Here is a 19,975-nt window from a genome sequence, read left to right on the forward strand (position 1 = left end):
GATATGGAAATTCTCTGTGTAGCTTTTTGAGAAACCATAGCAGCTACGCCTTTACACATCCCCACCAGCAATGTACAGGGTTCCAATTTCTCTACATTCTTACCGACACTTGTTATTTTCATTTTTTGATAATAACCATCCTAATAGGTGTAAAGTGGTATCTCATTATGATTCTGATTTGCATTTCCCTAATAATTAATATTCTGGATATGAATCGCTTATCAGATAAATAATTTGCAAATATTTTCTCCCATTCTTTTCACGCTCTACATAGTGTCCCTTGATGCACAAAAATGTTAAGTTCTGATAAAATCCAATTTATCTTATTTTTCCTTCTAAGAGTTTTACATAGTTTTAGCTCTTATGCTTAAGTCTTTGATCCATTTTGAGTTAACTTTTGTATATGGTATTAGGTAAAAGTACAACTTTATTTCTTTGCATGTGGGTATCCAATTTTTTCAGCACTAATTGTTGAAAAGGCTGTCTTTTTCCTATTTAATGTTCTTGGCACCCTTGTTGAAAACCAATAGACCATATATGTGAAGATTTATTTCTGGGCTGTCTCTCCTGTTCCGTTAGCATATAGATCTATCTTTATGCAGCACTATACTGTTGTAATTACTGCCACTTTGTAGGAAGTTTTGAAATAAGGAAATGTGAGTTCTTCAACATTGCTTTTCTTTTTCAGGATTATTTTGGCTCTCCAGGGTCCCATGAGATTCCATATGACTTATAGAATGGATTTTTCTTTTTCTTCAAACAGTACTTTTGGGATTTTGATAAGGATCACACTGACTTTGTAGATTGCTTTGGTAGTCTTATCACCTAACAATATTAGGTCTTCAAATCTGTGAGTACAGAATGCCCTTACATTTATTTAGGTCTCCTTTAAATTCTCTCAGCAGTGTTTTTTATTTTTCAGGGTATAAGTCTTGGGTCATCTTGGTTATATCTTCCTAATTATTTTATTCTTTTTGATGCTGTTATAAATGGAATTTTCTTCTTAATTTCCTTTTCAGATTGTTCATTGCTAATAACTAGAAATGAAACTGATTTTTTACTTAATTTTATATCCTGCAATTTCTCTGAATTCATTCATTAGCTGTGGTAGTGTGGGTTTTGTGGTTGTTTTGGTAGACTTTTTAGAGTTCTCTACATATAAGATCATGTCGTCTTTGAACAGAGGTGATTTTACTTCTTCCATTTAATTTTGATGCCTTTAATTTCTCTTTCTTACCTAATTACTCTGGCTAGGACTTCCAGTACATTGTTAAATAGAAATGAAACCAGGTGTTCTTTTCCTGTTTCTGATTTTAGGGGCACAAGTTTTAGTCTCTTACCATTGAGTATGAATTTAGCTGTGGGCTTTTCATATTTGGCCTTTATCATGTTCAAAGAGTTTCCTTCTCTTCCTACTTTACTGAGTGTTTTTATCATGAAAGGATTTTGAATATTGTCAAATACTTTTTCTGCATCAGTCTGCATAATTAACTAATACAATTTCTGATCATTTTTTCCTTTCTTTTTATGATTATACTCTATTACCTTGATTTATTTTTATATGTTGACCCATCTTTTCATTCCAGGAATAAATCCCATGAAGCCATGGTATATAATCCTTTTTAATATGCTGCTGAATTCAGTTTGCCAGTATTTTGTTGAAGATTGTTACATCAGTAATATCTTAGTGTGGTTTTCTTTTCTTGTAGTTTCTATGTCTACCTTCGGTATCAGGTATTGCTGCCCTTATAGAATGAATTAGGATGTCTTCCCTCTTTGGTTTTTTGGAAGAGTTTGCGAAGAATTGGTGTTAATTCCTTTTTTTAAAAAATTGAGGTATAGTTGATTTACAGTATTGTGTTAGCTTCAGGTGTACGACATAGTGATTCAAAATTTTTACAGATTATACTCCATTTACAGTTATTACAAAATATTCCTGATGCTGTGCAATATATGCTTGAGGCTTATTTATATTATACATAATAGTTTGTACCACTTAATCCCCTACCCATGTTCTGCCCCTCCCCCTTTCCTTTCCTCTCTCTCACTGGTGACCACTACTTTGTTCACTGTATCTGTGAATCTGTTTGTTCTTTGTTATATTCACTAGTTTATTTTTTAGATTATACATATAAGTGATATCACACAGTATTTGTCTTTCACTGACTTATTTCACTTAGCCTAATATCCTCCAGGTCCATACATGTTGTTGAAAATGGCAAAATTTCATTCTTTTTTATGGCTGAGTAGTATTTCATTCTATATAAATATATATTCACATCTTCTTTATTCTTTCATCTTTTGATGGATGGACACATAGGTTGCTTCCATATTTTGAGTATTGTAAATAATGCTGCTATGAACACTGGGGTATATATTCAATATGTCTTTTTGAATTAGTGTTTTTGTTTTCTTCTGATACACACCCAGCAGTAGGGCTGCTGGATCCTATGGTAGTTTTATTTTGAGTTTTTTGAGGAACCTCCTACTGTTTTACAAAGTAGCTGTACCAATTGATATTCCCACCAACAGTGTACAGGGGTTCCGTTTTCTTGACATCTTTGCCAACATTTGTTATTTCTGGTCTTTTTGATGGTAGCCATTTTGACAGGTATGAGATGATATCTCATTGTGGTTTCACTTTACATTTCTCTGTTGATTAGCAGAGTTCAGCATCTTTTCATGTTCCTGTTGATGTTGAGTTGCATGAGATCTTTGTATATTTACCCTTTATCAAATATATCGTTTGGATATTAACCTTTTATCAGGTACATAGTTTGCACATATCTTTTTCCATTCAGTAGGATGCCTTTTCATTTTGTTGATAGTTTTCTTCACAATGCAACAATGTTTTAGTTTGATGTAGTCACACTTGTTTATTTTTTTGTTTGTTTCCCTTGCTTGAGGACATATATCCAAAAAAATATTGCTAAAACCAATGTCAAAGAGTGTACTACCTGTGTTTTCTTCTAGGAGTTTCATGGTTTCAGGTCTTACATTTAAGTCTTTAATCCATTTTGAGTTTATTTTTGTATATGATGTGAGACAGTAGTCCAGTTTAACTCCTTTGCATGTAGATGTCCAGGTTTATCAACACCATTTATTGAAGAGGCTGTCTTTTCTCCACTGTACATTCTTTCCTGTTTTGTCATAGATTAATTGACCATATAAGCATGGGTTTATTTCTGGGCTCTCTATTCTATTCCATTGATCTATGTGTCTTTTTTTAGGCCAGTGCCATACTGTTTTGATTACTATAGCCTTATAGTATGGTTTGAAATGAGGGAGTGTGATACTGCCAGCTTTGTTCTTCTGTCTCAATATTACTTTTGGCTATTCAGGGTCTTTTGTGTTTCCACACAAATTTTAGAATTATTCTAGTTATTTGCTTTTGGCATTATGGACATTTTAACAATATAAATTCTTAAAAATCCATGAACATGGTATATCTTTTCATTTGTATCATTTTCAGTTTCTTTCTTCAGTGTTTACAGTTTTCTGGTTACAGGTCTTTTACCTCCTTAGATTTATTCCTAGGTATTTTATTCTTTTTGATACAATGGGAAATCAGATTGTTTTCTTAATTTTTCTTTTTGATAGTTCATCATTAATATATAGAAATGCAGCAGATTTCTGTATATTAATTTTGTATCCTGCAAGTTTACCAGATTCATTAATGAGCTTTAGTAGTTTTCTGTTGACATCTTTAGGATTTTCTATGTGTAATATCACATTGTCTGCAAACAGTGACAGTTTTACTTCTTCCTTTCTGACTTGGATTCCTCATGTTTCTTTTTCTTCCCTGATGGTTGTTGCTAGGACTTCCAAAACTATGTTAAATAAAAGTGGTAAGAGTGGGAATCCTTGTGTTGTTCCTGATCTTAAAGGAAATGCTTTCTGCTTTTCACCGTTGAGTATGATGTTAGCTGTGGGCTTGTCATATATGGCCTTTATCATGTTGAGGTATGTTTCCCCCCAACACATTCTCTGGAGAGTTTTTATCATAAATGAATGTTGAATTTTGTCAAAAGCGTTTTTTGCATTTATTGAGATGATCATGTGGTTTTTTTTGTTTTTTTGCGGTACGCAGGCCTCTCACTGTTGTGGCCTCTCCCATTGTGGAGCACAGGCTCCGGATGTGCAGGCTCAGCAGCCATGGTTCACGGGCCTAGCTGTTCTGCGGCATGTGGGATCTTCCCAGACCGGGGCACGAACCGTGTCCCCTGTATCGGCAGGTGGACTCTCAACCACTGCGCCACCAGGGAAGCCCGATAATGTGGTTTTTATTCTTCAGTATGTTAGTGTGGTATCACATTGATTGATTTGCAGATACTGAAAAGTCCTTGCATCCCTGGGTTAAATCCCATTTGATCACAGTGTATAATCTTTATAACTTATTGTTGGATTTGGTTTGCTAATATTTTGTTTAGGATTTTTGCATCTGGGTTCATCAGTGATTTTGGCCTGTGATTTTTTTTTTTTTTTGTAGTGTCTTTGTCTAGTTTTGCTATCAGGGTGATGCTGGCCTCATAAAATGGGTTTGGAAGAGTTCCTTCCTCTTTAGTGTTTGGAATAGTTTGAGGGTATTAACTCTTTTCATTAATTCTAAATGTTTGTTAGAATTCACCTGTGAAGCCGTATGGTCCTGAACTTTTGTTTGGAGGTTGTTTTTTTTTCTTAAATTACTGATTCAATTTTATCTAGTAATTGGTCTGTCAGTCTTTTCTGTTTCTTCCCAGTTCAGTATTGGGAAAATTGTACATTTCTGGGAATTTGTCCATTTCTTCTAGGTTGTCTCTTTTGACATAATATTGTTCACAGTAACTTTTATGATCCTTTGAGTTTCTGTGGCATTGGTTGTAACTTCTTTTTCACTTCTGATTTGGGCCCTCTTTTTTCTTGATGAGTCTGGCTAAAGGTTTATCAATTTTGTTTATCTTTTCAAAGAACTAGGTTTTAGTTTTGTTGATCTTTTTTATTGTTTTTTAGTCCCTTTTTCATTTATTTCTGCTCTGATCTTTATGATTTCTTTCCTTCATCTAACTTTGGGTTTTGATTGCTTTTCTTTTGGTAGTTCCTTTAGGTGTAATGTTAGGTTGTTTGAGATTTTTCTTGTTTCCTGAGGTAAGCTTGTATCACTATAAACTTCCATCTTTGAACTGCTTTGGCTACATCCCATAGATTTTGGATCATTGTGTATTCATTTTCATTTGTCTACAGGTATTTTGGGGTTTCTTTGATTTCTTCAGTGACCTATTGGTTGTTTAGTAACATATTGTTAAGTCTCCATCTGTTTGTGGTTTGGGTAGTTTTTTTCTTATAGTTGATTCCTAGTCTCGTAGCATTTTGGTGGAAAAGATGTTTGATATGACTTCAGTTTTCTTAAATTTACTGAGACTTATTTTGTGGCCTAGCATGTCACCTATCCTGGAGAATATTCCATATGCACTTGAAAAGAATGTATCCTGCTGCTTTTGGATGGAATGTTCTATATATATCTATTAAGTCAATTTTAATGTATCATTTCAGGTTAATGTTTCCTTATTGATTTGCTGTCTGGATGATCTGTTCATTGATGTAAGTGGGGTGTTAAGCAAAAAGTTAGAAAATGTAAAGAGCTAACAGAGCTGAAGAATATGTAACTGAAATTTTAAAATATGTTAGAAGGAATCAGCAGTAGGTTAGATGATACAGAGGAACAGTCAGCAAACTGGGAGACAGAGTAGTGGCAATCACCCAAGCTCAACAGAAAAATGTTTAAATTTAAAATGAGGATGGATTAAGAGACCACTGGCACAAAGTCAGGTGTAAAAACATTAACACTATAGGGGTCCTAGAAGGAGAAGAGAGAGAGAAAGGGGCAGAGAACATATTTGAAGATATAACAGCTGAAAACTTCCCTAACCTAGGAAAGGAAACAGACATCTAGGTCCAGGATGTAGAGTCTGAAATAGGATCAACCCAAAGGGCACCACACCAAGATACATTGTAATTAAAATGGCAAAAGTTAAAGATAAAAAGAGGTTATTAAAAGCAGCAAGGGGGCTTCCCTGCTGGTACAGTGGTTGAGAGTCCACCTGCCGATGCAGGGGACACAGGTTCATGCCCCAGTCCGGGAAGATCCCACATGCCACGGAGTGGCTAGGCCCGTGAGCCATGGCCGCTGAGCCTGCGTGTCCGGAGCCTGTGCTCTGCAATGGGAGAGGCCAGAGCAGTGAGAGGCCCATGTACTGAAAAAAAAAAAAAAGCAGCAAGGGATAAGCAACAGTTACACATAAGGAACTGAGCTGATTTTTTAGCAGAAACTCTGCAGGTCAGAAGGAAGTGACACAATATATGTAAAGTGATGAAAGAGAAAAGTCTACAAACCAGAAAACTCTACCTGTCAAGGTTCTCATTCAGATTTGATAGATCAAAATTTTACAAACAAGCAAAAACTAAAGGAGTTCAGCACCACCAAACAAACTTTACAAGAACGTTAAAGTGACTTCTTTAAGCAAAAAAGAAAGGCCACAACTAGAAACTGTAATCTTTATTATTTTCTTGCTTCAGTTACTTTTGGGTTTGGTTTCCTTAAGATGTGCGTTTAGATTATTGATTTGAGATCTTTTTTTTGCTTTTTTTTTTTTTTATAGTAGTTACAGCTGGAAATTTCCCTATTAGGACTGCTTTTGAGCACATCTTACAAGTTTTGTTATTCTGTATTGTTCTTTCCATTTGTTTCAATTTATTTTTTAATTTTCTTATGATTGCTTCTTTTACCCACTCATTGTTAAAGAGTGTGTTGTTTAGTTTTTACATATTGAGAATTTTCCAGCTTTCCTGCTGTTATTGATTTCTAATTTAATTAGATTGTGATTAGAAAAGTTGTTTTGTAATATTTCCATCTTTTCATTAAGTCTTGTTTTAGGCCTAACATTATGGTCTATTATGGAGAATATTCTGTGTGCATTTGAAAAGAATGTGATTCTGCTATAGTTGAGTGGAGTGTTTTGTATGTATCTGTTAGGTCAGATTGGTCCATAGTGTTATCAAGTCTTCTCTTTATTGATCTTCTGTCTGGTTGTTTTTCATAGTTGAAAATGGGGCATTGAAGTCTTCACTGTTACTGTTCTACTGTCTACTTATCTTTTTAATTTTGTCCATTTTTGCTTCATATATTTTGATGTTCTGTTGTTAGGTGTGTATATGTTTGCAGTTTTTATATCTTCTTGCTGTGTTGAACCTTTTATCAATATATAATGATCTTTGTCTTTTGTAAGCTCTTTTGAATTAAAATCTATTTTATTTGACATTAACATAGCCACCTCATTCTTTTGATTCCGGTTTGCATGGAATTTCTTGTTTTATCCTTTTACTTTCAACCTCTTTGTGTCCTTACATATACAGACTCTCTCATAGACAGGATCCTTTTGTTTTATCCAGCTTGCCTTTTTCTTCATTTTACTAGCAGAATTTAATACAAAGGTTTTATGAAGAAGTACCTTGAAATACATAAGTGTTTGAACTGATCCATTAGTTTTCCTTATCGTAGCTTCTTTCCAAATTCATAAAGTTACCAAGAATATCCTTTTAGCCATTTCATCTGAGAGTATGGAAACATTAGTGTATCATATGTTGTTTGATGAACTATACAATGCTCATTTGTCCAGGGATTGTTTGGAGGCATATCCAGAGTTAGATTAACATGACTATGGAGACTTTTGCCCCTTTTCTTTAGCTTCTGTTGAATCATATCTGGTGTTTGTAATTTTAATAGTATATAACCTGAAGTTTGAAATCAATGCAATTAGAATGAAGTAACCAAACTACAGATATGGAGAGCAGACATTATCATTGGGAATTCACTTCTTTTAAGAGTAGCTAACGTTCTTGAGTCAATCTGGAAAAAAGAAAAGGAAACGATTATGACACTAAAGAAAATGGGGATAATATATGATCATTGAGATATTTTATTATATTTTGAATAGCTAGTTTATTTTAATGTTATTTTATTTCAAAATCATATGATAAAAGAAGCAGTTTTCTAGAAGTATACTGAATAGGGCCCCTGGAGTTTTCTCTGTTCCTTCCCAGTCTCACTAATGCAAAGAGAATGAGAGGAGGCTACTTGGGAAGAGAAGTTGAGAAAGTTTTGGAAGAGGGGGAGCTGTGGGAGGAAGAAATAAAGAAAAAAAGGAATTCTCATAGAATCTTGGAAAGGCTTGGGAATGTGAGATACCAGTTATCTTGGAAGACAGGGTGGACTGAAACCAAGAAAATCAGTTGAAGTTCATATAAAGAACTAGTAGGCTCCATTGCCCAAACCCCTAGTCCCACAGAAGATTAGAGGTTTATTATCTGAAGATACTAAATCAGAGAGTCTCTAAACATGTGACCCTCAAGCTCATTCAAGGATGGGATAAGATGCTATGCTTAACCAAGGAGATAAATACATAGAAACTCTTCACATGGAATGGTGAGGTTCCCCCCAGTTATTTCTTCTTGACTTGGCTTCCACAGCATCATCAGTGTGCTTTTGCCCACTTTGGGAGGAGATTGGAGGATTCTCCTGTGGGTAAAATGAACTGTTCCAGATGGTGAAAAAGTAAACTATAGATGTTGACCTTTTTCCCAAAGAAAAAGTGAGCTTGCATCTTCTTCTATAGCTGGATTCTCTCCTTGTTGGACTTTTTGTTAATATAAGCTTCCTTTATCTACAATTTGTAGTTCTGTAACACATAACAGCCTTAGGTTTAATTATACAAATAAATGTTACCATTCTGAGATGAAGAAACTGGAAAAAAGGGAACAATTTCAACAAAATTTCAATTGTGTATTTCTGAAAATACTCAAGTGAGTGTATTGGACTTATCAGTGTACTTTTTTTTTTTTTTTTTTTTTTGGTATGCGTGCCTGTCACTGCTGTGGCCTCTCCCGCCATGGAGCACAGGCTCCGGACGCGCAGGCTCAGCGGCCATGGCTCACGGGCCCAGCCGCTTCACGGCACGTGGGATACCCCCGGACCGGGCCACGAACCCGCGTCCCCTGCATCGGCAGGCGGATTCTCAACCACTGCGCCACCAGGGAAGCCCTATCTGTACTTTTAAAAAGATACTATATTTCAGTAAATTATACTCACCTTTTGTGCATTATAGTCAGTGATGAAGCAGATCACTGCACATCTCTCAATGGCTTAAAACAACACTAATTCTATTTTTCAGCTAAGGGTTGAATGATATACTGAGGGCCTGCTTCAAGTTCCGTGTTAGATACACGTCTGTTCTACATGTGTCTCATTCTTCTTGAAGTAATGGGCTAGCTAGGGCGTGTTCTTTCTATGGTAATGGCAGAGGTACAAGAGGTCAAACCCAATTGCCCAAGCACATTTTAGCTTCCACTTGCATCACAGCTATTAACACCATTCCATTGGCCAAAACAAGTCATGAGGCAGAGCCCAGATTTATGGAGTGGGAAGTTTTACTCCCACCTTTAATTGGAGGAATTGCAAAGTCATAGGGCAAAGGTTATAGTTTATGGCTGTACTTGAGATGTAATAAGGTCTGGGACTGTAATCTTTGCAAAGGTCAAGGTCTTCCATACTCTTCAGTCTTTAGATCCCCAGTATGACCTGAAAACTATTTGTGCTTTGAGAAAGTGTTACAGGAATTTTAATCAGTGATCCATTAAATGTACTTTTCAGAATTGAAATATGTATGAAATAAAGGTTATAGTATTTTTAATTTTATGAGTAAGGTATAAGGCATATTATATTGCCATAATTTTTACCCTAATCTATTTCTTTAAGTGAATAATTTTAGAACATTGACATAGAAGATATTCAACGTATATGTATTGTTTGGTTGATGTATTTTGAGTCTCATATTATGACATTATTGTATTATTTGGCAGAAAAGATTAGGAGGAGAGGGAGAAAAGGCAATGAGCATAAATTGAGTGCCTCCCAATATGCTGGATACTACAAGATAGCATATCTATATCTCATTTTATCTTGATGTGCTCTCTTCTTATTTTTGGGGGTTATTTTGTTTTTCTTTTCATTTTTACAGATAGGGTATCTGAAGTGCCCAAGTCAAGACCTTGGACATATTCTATCCAATCGGCAAACCCAAAGGCCCCTTTTCCTGCCCTTTAGAGGAAGCTGAGCTGAAACTTCTGCCTTGGCCACTGAGGAAGCTCAGTTTTCAGTTTTACCCATATGCAAATGTCAGTATTAACTCAGTGAGTAGGAAAAGAGCATTGCAACTAAGGGACCAGTGAGAAAGCTGTCTTAGATAAGGGAAGAGTCCCATGTGAGAACTGAGAGACAGTGGGTTTATATCATATCTCATTCCCTCCCATTGTAGAAAAACTAGAAGATGACTCACGGTCACTGCCCCACCCCAGTAAATAAATACCCTTCATCTTGAGGATTATGCTTTTCATTTTTGTTTCTTAGAAAATGTGTATATTTGTTACCTTTTAAGTGTCATTGAAAGTCAAAATAAAATATGTAAAAAGCCATTATTTTAATTTTATTTTATATAGTTAATTACTGTATGTTTATATTGTGGAGTTATATATTACATATTGGTATATAATTATGCTTGCTATTGTCTAAATAATTAAAATATTTTTGTAGCATATGAATCATGCTTACATACTACGTTGTGATTTAAAAAATGTCTGGAAACTGTTCTTGTTGCCCCTGGTTGGCTCTGGTGTTTCGTTTGCTGTATTTAGGTTAATTTGATTTCCTTTAACATGTCTTATGGACATTGTCCATACAAATGCTGAAAAGTTTTTTTCTTCAGTTCCCTTAAATGAGTTTAAAACTGTTGACTTACTTATTAATGTCATGTTTTAAAATTGTCTTTCCTTGGAAAGGCAGTATGCAAATTATATACCATATTTAGATTGAAGGTTTTTTCTTCTGGTAAAATTTTTTTGATTCTCTGTTTATTTGGCCAGGACATACATACAAAATGCTAAAAAGCATTTTGACAGAAAGTAGACGGATGGAAGACTAACAACAACATTTGCATCAAGAAATTAGGTGAATGGAAGATTTAAGAATCCACACAAATTAACCATATCAATTCAATAAATTGAGAAGGGAGTAAGACTTAATTGTTCTAACTTTACAGAAAATTATTTGCTTATTTTGGTGAAACCAATTGTTTCATGTATGTGTAGATAAGTTCATAATATATGGGATTTTTACCTTAACATGAAATTCTACATTTTAAAGGTTTCTCTTTTAATATATAGATGTGTTTCTTATTGCAGAATGTTTTGTTTCACTGTTTTGTAGTATAGCTTCTAATTAAATCATATAAGAATGTATATGGGAATTTCATGGGAAAAATATTTACAAGTAGTATTCTTTTGATCAATAAGAAAAAACTGTTGAGTAGATACTATCCTTATTCCCATTTTACACAAGAGGAAACTAAGGGACATGGGGTAATAAGTAACTTGCCCAAGGTCGTGTGGAAATAAGTGGTGGAACCAGGAGTCAGACTTCTCCACCAATCTGTCTGACTCTTAAGTTTATGCTCTTAATGACGTAGTCACGTCCTCTAAGATAGTAGTAATTCTCAGAGCCCAGTCAACAGGCCTCTGGGAATCCTTGAAACTGTTTCAAGGGTCACGAGGTCAAAACTATTTTCATAATACTATCAAAACATTATTGGCTTTTTTATTGTATAGACCTTTGAACTAATAATATGGAAACACAGTGGTGGCTAAAGCTGCTTAGTCAAGGCATTGGCACCGTACTATGCTAATAGTAATAATATTCTTCACTGGCATGCACTTGCAGGTAAGAAAAACAGCCAGTTTCACTTAAGAATGTCCTTGATGAAGTGTTAAAAATGATTGTTTATTAAGTCTTGACCTTTGAATTACATTTTTTTAATGTTTTGTAAGACTAAATGGAAATACACATAAAGCACTTAACGCTGTATACGAAAGTGCCACGGTTGTTGCAAGAAAAAGCACTTGTGTCATTGTTTGAGTTGTGAGCTGAACTAGCCAGTTGTTTCATAGAACATCATTTTTACTTGAAATGATGACTGACAGACAAATTATGGTTTTGTAGACCTGAGTATTTAGCAGACAGTATAAACCTGTCACTTCAAGGAAAAGAATTGACAGTATTTTTTTACCAGTAAAATTTAGGCAAATTTTTCTAAGAGAAAATTAGAATTTTAGGAGCTTGATTCTGCTGCTTAACAGCTGCCCAGTAATTAAAGACTTTTCAGATGAGATGGGTGATGATATAAATGAATGTGATATTTTAAAATAGTATGATGAAATGTGTCATCACTTAGAAGATCTGTGTAACTCAGGGAACCAGTGTTTTTCAAATGACCAATGCACAATGTTATAAAATCTCTTCAGAGCAGAAGATGGATTTTCATGTTAAAATGTATGGAAAGTTTCAGATTCCATATTATAAATAACTTTCAGGAAATTACCGCCTGTGAAGTTTTGATGTAGTATCAGAGAAAACTATCTTCAGTTATTTGGAAAGACTATTAAAATAAATTTTCCATTTCCCACTACTTATCTGGGAATAAGTATGAAGCTAGGCTTTTAAATATTTTAAGTTAAACAGTATATGGCAACAGATTGAATTCAGAGCAGATATGAAAATCTTCTGTTAAGCCATAGCTTAAAGAGATTTTTAAAAATGTAAAATAGTGCTATTCTTCTCACTAATTATTTGTTTCAGAAATATAGTAAATCTTCATTAAAATGTTAGCCATTTTTTCTGTAAAATTGATTTATTGATCATTTTAAATGAATTAATACATACCAGTTTCTCAGTTTTTATTTCTAATATGGTAAATATTAATATATCTAACCCATGTAAACAAAATGTTCTTTAGGGTCCTTTTTTTAAAAAAAAAAAGTGTAAGAGTCTTAAGGACAAAAAGTTTAGGAGCTGCTGCTCTAGAAGAAGCATATTTAGAAAGTACAGTATAGGGCTTCCCTGGTGGCGCAGTGGTTAGGAATCCACCTGCCAATGCAGCGGACATGGGTTCGAGCCCTGGTCTGGGAGGATCCCACATGCGGCAGAGCGGCTGGGTCCGTGCGCCACAACTGCTGAGCCTGCGCTCTAGAGCCCGCACGCCTAGGACCCGTGCTCCGCAGCAAGAGAAGCCACCTCAGTGAAAAGCCCGTGCACCGCAGCAAGGGGTAGCCCCCGCTTCCCTCAACTAGAGAAAAGCCCGACTGCAGCAGTGGAGACCCAGTGCAGCCAAAAATAAAATAAATAAATTTAAAAAAAAAAACACCATTCACTTAAAAAAAAAGAAAACGTACCGTACATGTTAGGACAGAGAAATTGAAATTGCATGTTTTTGAAAGTGCATTAAGTGGTCTACACTTGGTAGACAAAGAAGCAATTTCTTTGGTGTCCATTGTTAGCTCTTAATCAGATATCAAATATATTCATTTGAATTGAGTGTATTTCTCAAAACATTTATAATTGAGACACTTATTTGTATAACATTGCTAGTGTTTACTGAGGTTAACATGATACTAATGTGATCATTTACTTGAGAATTGTAGACCTTTATAAGCTATGTCAAATTGTAGACCTTTATAAGCTATAGAGATATGACAAATGTTATTAGTTGACTACCTACTTAATTGCCTAATGTATTCCTTTTTAAGTGAACTCTTTTTTTTTTTTTGGTACGCGGGCCTCTCACTGCTGTGGCCTCTCCCGTTGCGGAGCACAGGCTCCAGACGCGTAGGCTCAGCGGCCATGGCTCACGGGCTCAGCCGCTTCACGGCATGTGGGGTACCCCCGGACCGGGCCACGAACCCGCGTCCTCCGCATCGCCAGGCGGATTCTCAACCACTGCGCCACCAGGGAAGCCCCATCTGTACTTTTAAAAAGATACTATATTTCAGTAAATTATACTCACCTTTTGTGCATTATAGTCAGTGATGAAGCAGATCACTGCACATCTCTCAATGGCTTAAAACAACACTAATTCTATTTTTCAGCTAAGGGTTGAATGATATACTGAGGGCCTGCTTCAAGTTCTGTGTTAGATACACGTCTGTTCTACATGTGTCTCATTCTTCTTGAAGTAATGGGCTAGCTAGGGCGTGTTCTTTCTATGGTAATGGCAGAGGTACAAGAGGTCAAACCCAATTGCCCAAGCACATTTTAGCTTCCACTTGCATCACAGCTATTAACACCATTCCATTGGCCAAAACAAGTCATGAGGCAGAGCCCAGATTTATGGAGTGGGAAGTTTTACTCCCACCTTTAATTGGAGGAATTGCAAAGTCATAGGGCAAAGGTTATATAGTTTATGGCTGTACTTGAGATGTAATAAGATCTGGGACTATAATCTTTGCAAAGTGAACTCTTAATGGAGTCCATGGACTTACTTTACTGCTGAAAATTTGGTAGATATGTTGTTTCCTGGGACCCGTGGCCTGTCTTATTTATGTAGTCAGGGGTAAATGTTGAATGCAGTTCTATTCCAAGGCCTAGTTATAGGGTTTGGTGAATAGATGCTAAAGTTGAAAATATCTAAATGTATGTTTTTCTGAATCTCTCTCTGCAGGATGACGTAGCTTTGCCAAAGACTTAGAAGCTAAGCAGAAAATGAGCTTAACATCCTGGTTTTTGGTGAGCAGTGGAGGCACTCGCCACAGGCTGCCACGAGAAATGATTTTTGTTGGAAGAGATGACTGTGAGCTCATGTTGCAGGTAATTGCATCTGCCTTCTGTATGTGTCTACTCAAAACCTGGAACTGACATGAAATATTTTTCTACTCCTTTGGAGGGCAACTCTACTTAACATTTGAACTTTCCAGCTCTCCCTCTTTAACCTCTAGTTACTAGTTTAATAAATTTTCTCCCCTTGTATCATTTAAAACTAAGTTCTAAGTCTTGGAGATTATATTTTGAAAAATGAGAGCTTTGAGTAGAGAAGTTTGTTTTTAAGAAGTAAGAAGTTTCACATTATACACTTTTAAAATAAGACTTGTAAGTAATTCATAAAATTAGCATAGAATGAAGTAAAACTGAATTTTAATTATGGATACTTAATTGATACTGGAATTAATCTCTCTTTTTCTTTTCGAGGTTTTCATTATGATATCTTCCAGTAGTTTGAGCATACAGATTGTTGGCATTTACTGAATTATGTATAAAGGAGTTACTTTTAAAACATACTTTGACGATTTTTTAAAAATTAATTTATTTTTTATTTTATTTATTTTTGGCTGTGTTGGGTCTTCGTTGCTGCACGTGGGCTTTCTCTAGTTGAGGTGAGCGGGGGCTGCTCTTCGTTGCAGTGCGTGGACTTCTCATTCCGGTAGCTTCTCTTGTTGCGGAACACAGGCTCTAAGGCGCAGGGGCTTCAGTAGTTGTGGCCCGCAGGCTCTAGAGCGCAGGCTCAGTAGTTGTGGCACACAGGCTTAGTTGCTCCGCGGCATTTGAGATCTTCCCGGACCAGGGCTCGAACCCCTGTCCCCTGCGTTGGCAGGCGGATTCTTGACCCCTGCGCCACCAGGGAAGCCCTTTTAAGATGTTTTTGAGCAAAGTAATTAGAAAAATGGATCCCTTGGTTTTTGAGATTTAGTTACTTTAATAGGTCCTGGCAATCTAGAATAGAATCTTATCCCCTTGCCCTCCCCTCTTTTGTTGGTAAAAAACTGTAAACAAGTACTTAGAATAGAGAGATTTGTTCTGTTAGCCCAGAGTTTCTCAACTGGGGTGATCCTGCCTCCCCCCAATTCCCCCAAAAGATATTTGGCAGTATTGGAGACATTTTGATTTTTTTTTTTTTTTAAGAGACAGTTGATTTTTTTTAATATATTTATTTATTTATTTAGTCATTTATTTATTTATTTAGGCTGCCCCAGGTCTTAGTTGCGGCATATGGGATCTTCGTTGCCTCATGCAGGATCTTTAGTTGCAGCATGCAGACTTCTTAGTTGCAGGATCTTTAGTTGCACTGGGATCTAGTTCCCTGACCAGGGATTGAACCTGGACCCCCTGCATTGGGAGCGCATAGTCTTACCCACTGGACAACCAGGGAAGTCCCCATTTTGATTGTTGTGCATGGTAGAGGGTTGGAGGTGGTTGCTACTGACATTCAGTAGGCAAAGGTCAAGAGACCAGGGCGGGTTGCAAACATCCTACAGTATATAACATACTTCTTCATACCCCCTGTACCACACCCACCAAACACACCCAACAAAGAATTATTTGGCCAAAAATATCAATAGTGCTGAGACTGAGAAACCCTACATTGTCCCCAGAAAAGTCAGATCTGCATATGTTTACATACGTTTTTACTTTAAAATTAAAGAACTTATTTTATAGTTTTGAGACAGTGAAAGTAAAGCCACTATATAGCTATATGAGTATATGAGTTACATGTATAAAGAAACCTTATTTAAAGAAATTCAATGAGAGAAATAGAATAGTACAGAGATTTTTCTGGGCTCCTCAGTGAGATGGAGTAGTGAGACTAGCAACTGAGAAGGCAGTAATGATTCTGTTTGGATGCCCCTTGTAACTGAAACATATCTTAAGTTCAAACTGGGGGGAACTCATTCATTAGAGTGGAAGAGGTACTTTCTGTGTGGCATTTGTGTCAACTAGCAGAGCAGTGTCCTAGGAAATGTGGGAATGTCTGTTTAGGAACTTGCAGAATAAATCTTTTCTTACATGGAGATAAGATTAAGAGACATGACTGGTAAGGTGTCTGTGTCCTGGATTATGTGTAACAAATGTAAGTTGTCTGACAGTTTGTGAGGTGGAGGGAGGAAGCTGAAAGTCCAAGGAGACCAAGATGGGTTCCAATTCACAGGACACACCATCGGAGAGGAAAGAGCTACATAGAGAAAGAACTCTGTGGAGGATTACCCTTGAGTATGCAGTTGAGTACTGATCAGCACACATATGTGAAGAAACTACCCAAGGGCAGGGGAAAAAAATCCCACTCAAATTAGAGTTAACAGTATCCGGCACTAACAGGGTCAGGAATGGTGCCTGTTGCTAACAGCCAGACTGGAAAACCTCACAATTCACAGGGAATTGGTCTCTACCCCTTAGTAGTGGGGAAATAATTAACCCTAGTCTGAGTTCTACTCTTATCTCAATCTTAAAAACAATACTCAAAAGGGTCACACTGTTTTTAAGTAACTTAGCTGTGTCCCAGACCAAAGTTCAAGAATATTTATAGGAATACAGAAATACAAAGGTAAAATTCCCAGTGTTTGTTAACCAATAAAAAATTATCAGGTCTGTAAAGAAGCAGGAAAATGTGACCCATAATGAAGATTGATTAAAGATTTTCTGTTTTTGAAGAGTTTGGCAAAGTTTGGCAAAATTTAAAAATGGCAAAACAATCTTGAAAAAGAAGAATAAAGTTGCACAACTCACACTTCTCAGCTTCAAAATTTATTACAAAGCTGGCAATACTGGAATAAGGGTAGACATACAGACAAATGGAACAGAATGAAGAGTTCAGAAGGAAACCCATATATCTATGGCTGTTACGGTTTGAATTGTGTCCCCCACCCCCAAAGATGTATCAAAGTCCTAATATCCCATACTTGTGAATGTGATCTTATTAGGAAATAGGGTCTTTGAGGATGTGATCAAGTTAAATGAAGTCATTAGGGTGGACCTTAAGCAAATATAACTTGGTGTCACATGATGAGGAGAAGACAGACACAGAGAGAAGACAGCCATGTAAAGATAGAAGCAGAGATTAAGAGTTATGCTACCAGAAGCTAAGGAAACCTGGGGCTGCCAGAAACTGGAAGAGGCAAGGAAGGATTCTTCCCTGGAAGTTTTGGAGGAAACATGGCCCTGCCAACTCCTTGATTTTGGACTTCATGAATCCAGAACTTTGAGAGAATAAACTTGGACTGTTTTAAGCCACTCAATTTATGGTACTTTTTTATGGCAGCCCAAGGAAACTGCTACAGTAGGTTTTTGAGAAGGGTGCCAAGTACATTCAGTAGAGGAAAGAGTGGTCTTTCCAACAGATAAAGCTAGGACAACTGGATTTCTACATGTAAAAGAATGAATTTGGACCCCTACCTTACAACATATATAAAAATTAACTCAAAATGGATCAGTGACCTGAATATAAGAGCTAAAGCCATAAAACTCTTAGAAGAAATCATAGGGATAAATCGTCATGACCTTGGATTTGGCAGTGGATTCTTAGATATGGTACCAATAGCACAAGCAACAAAAGAAAAAGTAGGTAAGTTGGACTTCATCAAAATTAGAAACTTGTGCATCTAAGGATACTATCAAGAGAGGAAAAAGACAACTCTCAGAATTGGAGAAAATATTTGCAAAACCATACATATCTTATAATATCCAGAGTATATAAAGAACAACTACAACTCAACAACAAATATACAAACAGCCCCCTTAAAAAATGGTCAAAAGACTTGAGTAGACATTTCGCCAAAGAGATATAAAAATGGCTAATAAGCACATGAAAGTCACTCAACATCATTTGTCATTAAGAAATGCAGATCAGAACCACAATGAAATACTGCTTCATATCTACTGGGATGGCAATAATGTTAAAGAAAAAAAAAAAGAAGATAAGTGTTGGTAAGGGTATGGAGAAATTGAAATTCTTGTACTTTGCTGGTGGGAATGTGAAAAATGGGGTAGCCGCTGTGGAAAACAATTTAGTGGTCCCTCAAAAAGCTAAACAGAATTATCATATGACCCAGCAATTCCACTAGTAGGCTATACCCAGAATAATTGAAAGCTAGGACTCAAACAGATACTTGTATTTAAGTCAGTGTTCATTGTAGTGTTATTCACAGTAGCCAAAAGGTGACAACAACCCAAGTGTCCAGCAGCAGATGAAGGGATAAACAAAATACAGTATATGTCAATACATATAATGGATTATTATTCAGTTACAAAAAGAAACGAAGTTTGAATACATGCTGCAACAGAAATGAACCTTGAAAACATTATGCTAAATGAAATAAGCCAGAAACAAATGACAAATGTATGATTCCACTTACATGAAATATCTAAAAGAAGCAAATTCATAGAGATACAAAGTAGATTAGTGGTTACCAGTGGCTGGAGGAAGGAGGGTTGAAGAGTTATTGCTATACAGTTACAGTTTCTGTTTGGAGTGATGAAAGAATTTTGGAAAGGGGTATGGTTTGGGGTGTTAAATTTTGGAATCGGATATTGTGCAATGGTGATGATTGCACAACATTGTAAATTTAATTAATGCCACTGAATCGTACAATGAAAATGGTTAAAATGACAAATATTATGTTATATATATTTTACCACAGTGAAAAATCTAGTGGGAAATCAATGGCAATAGAATTTTAAAATATCATTGAATCAATTCAGGTATTATAATCAAAATAATGCCTTTATAACAAATTAAAAGAAAATCAATAATTTTTAAAGCACAAAAACCACTATTACCACTATAAGAAGTCAAACATTAAAATAACATTTTTTATTTAAAATTCATCAATGTGTCTGATGTGGGCATCTGTTCTACTTATGACTATTTTTAAATTTATGCTTTATTTAAAAAATAAAATATAAAGTTGGTGAAACTCCATGATCAGGCAAGAAAAAAACCAGTTTTGACCTGTTACTCAGACTCCACCTCTAGAGATACTTCTGCCCTTAATCTGATAGGAGCATACTCCTTTTAGCACTACCCTGGACACAGTGTATTCTCTGAAAAAGTTCCATGATTTGATCACCATCATGGTTACCTGGTAGTCAGAATCAGTGCTGCAAATTAATGGAACTCCTCTTAGTACAGAAAGACACATCTTTTGTATGGAAGTAAGAACAAGTATTTGCAAATTGTATTTAGTTTTGTTTTTTTCGCGGTACGCGGGCCTCTCACTGTTGTGGCCTCTCCCGTTGCAGAGCACAGGCTCTGGACGCACAGGCTCAGTGGCCATGGCTCATGGGCCTAGCCTC

General features: G+C 36.1%; 1 protein-coding gene across 10 annotated transcripts in view; it reads left to right on the forward strand.

Annotated features, from left to right (window-relative positions):
- CEP170 (centrosomal protein 170) overlaps window positions 1–19,975 on the forward strand; it is a 147,157-nt gene that overhangs the window by 23,024 nt on the left and 104,158 nt on the right. For all 10 annotated transcript variants that reach the window (XM_030868548.3, XM_030868555.2, XM_030868547.3 and 7 more), the window contains one exon: window positions 14,577–14,722. In XM_030868548.3, the coding sequence (XP_030724408.2) occupies window positions 14,618–14,722 (105 nt within the window). In that variant the 5' untranslated portion in view covers window positions 14,577–14,617. The remainder of the gene's footprint in view (window positions 1–14,576; window positions 14,723–19,975) is intronic.

The sequence above is a fragment of the Globicephala melas genome, chromosome 1 (genome assembly GCF_963455315.2).
Source record: "Globicephala melas chromosome 1, mGloMel1.2, whole genome shotgun sequence".
NCBI classification, from domain to species: domain Eukaryota; kingdom Metazoa; phylum Chordata; class Mammalia; order Artiodactyla; family Delphinidae; genus Globicephala; species Globicephala melas.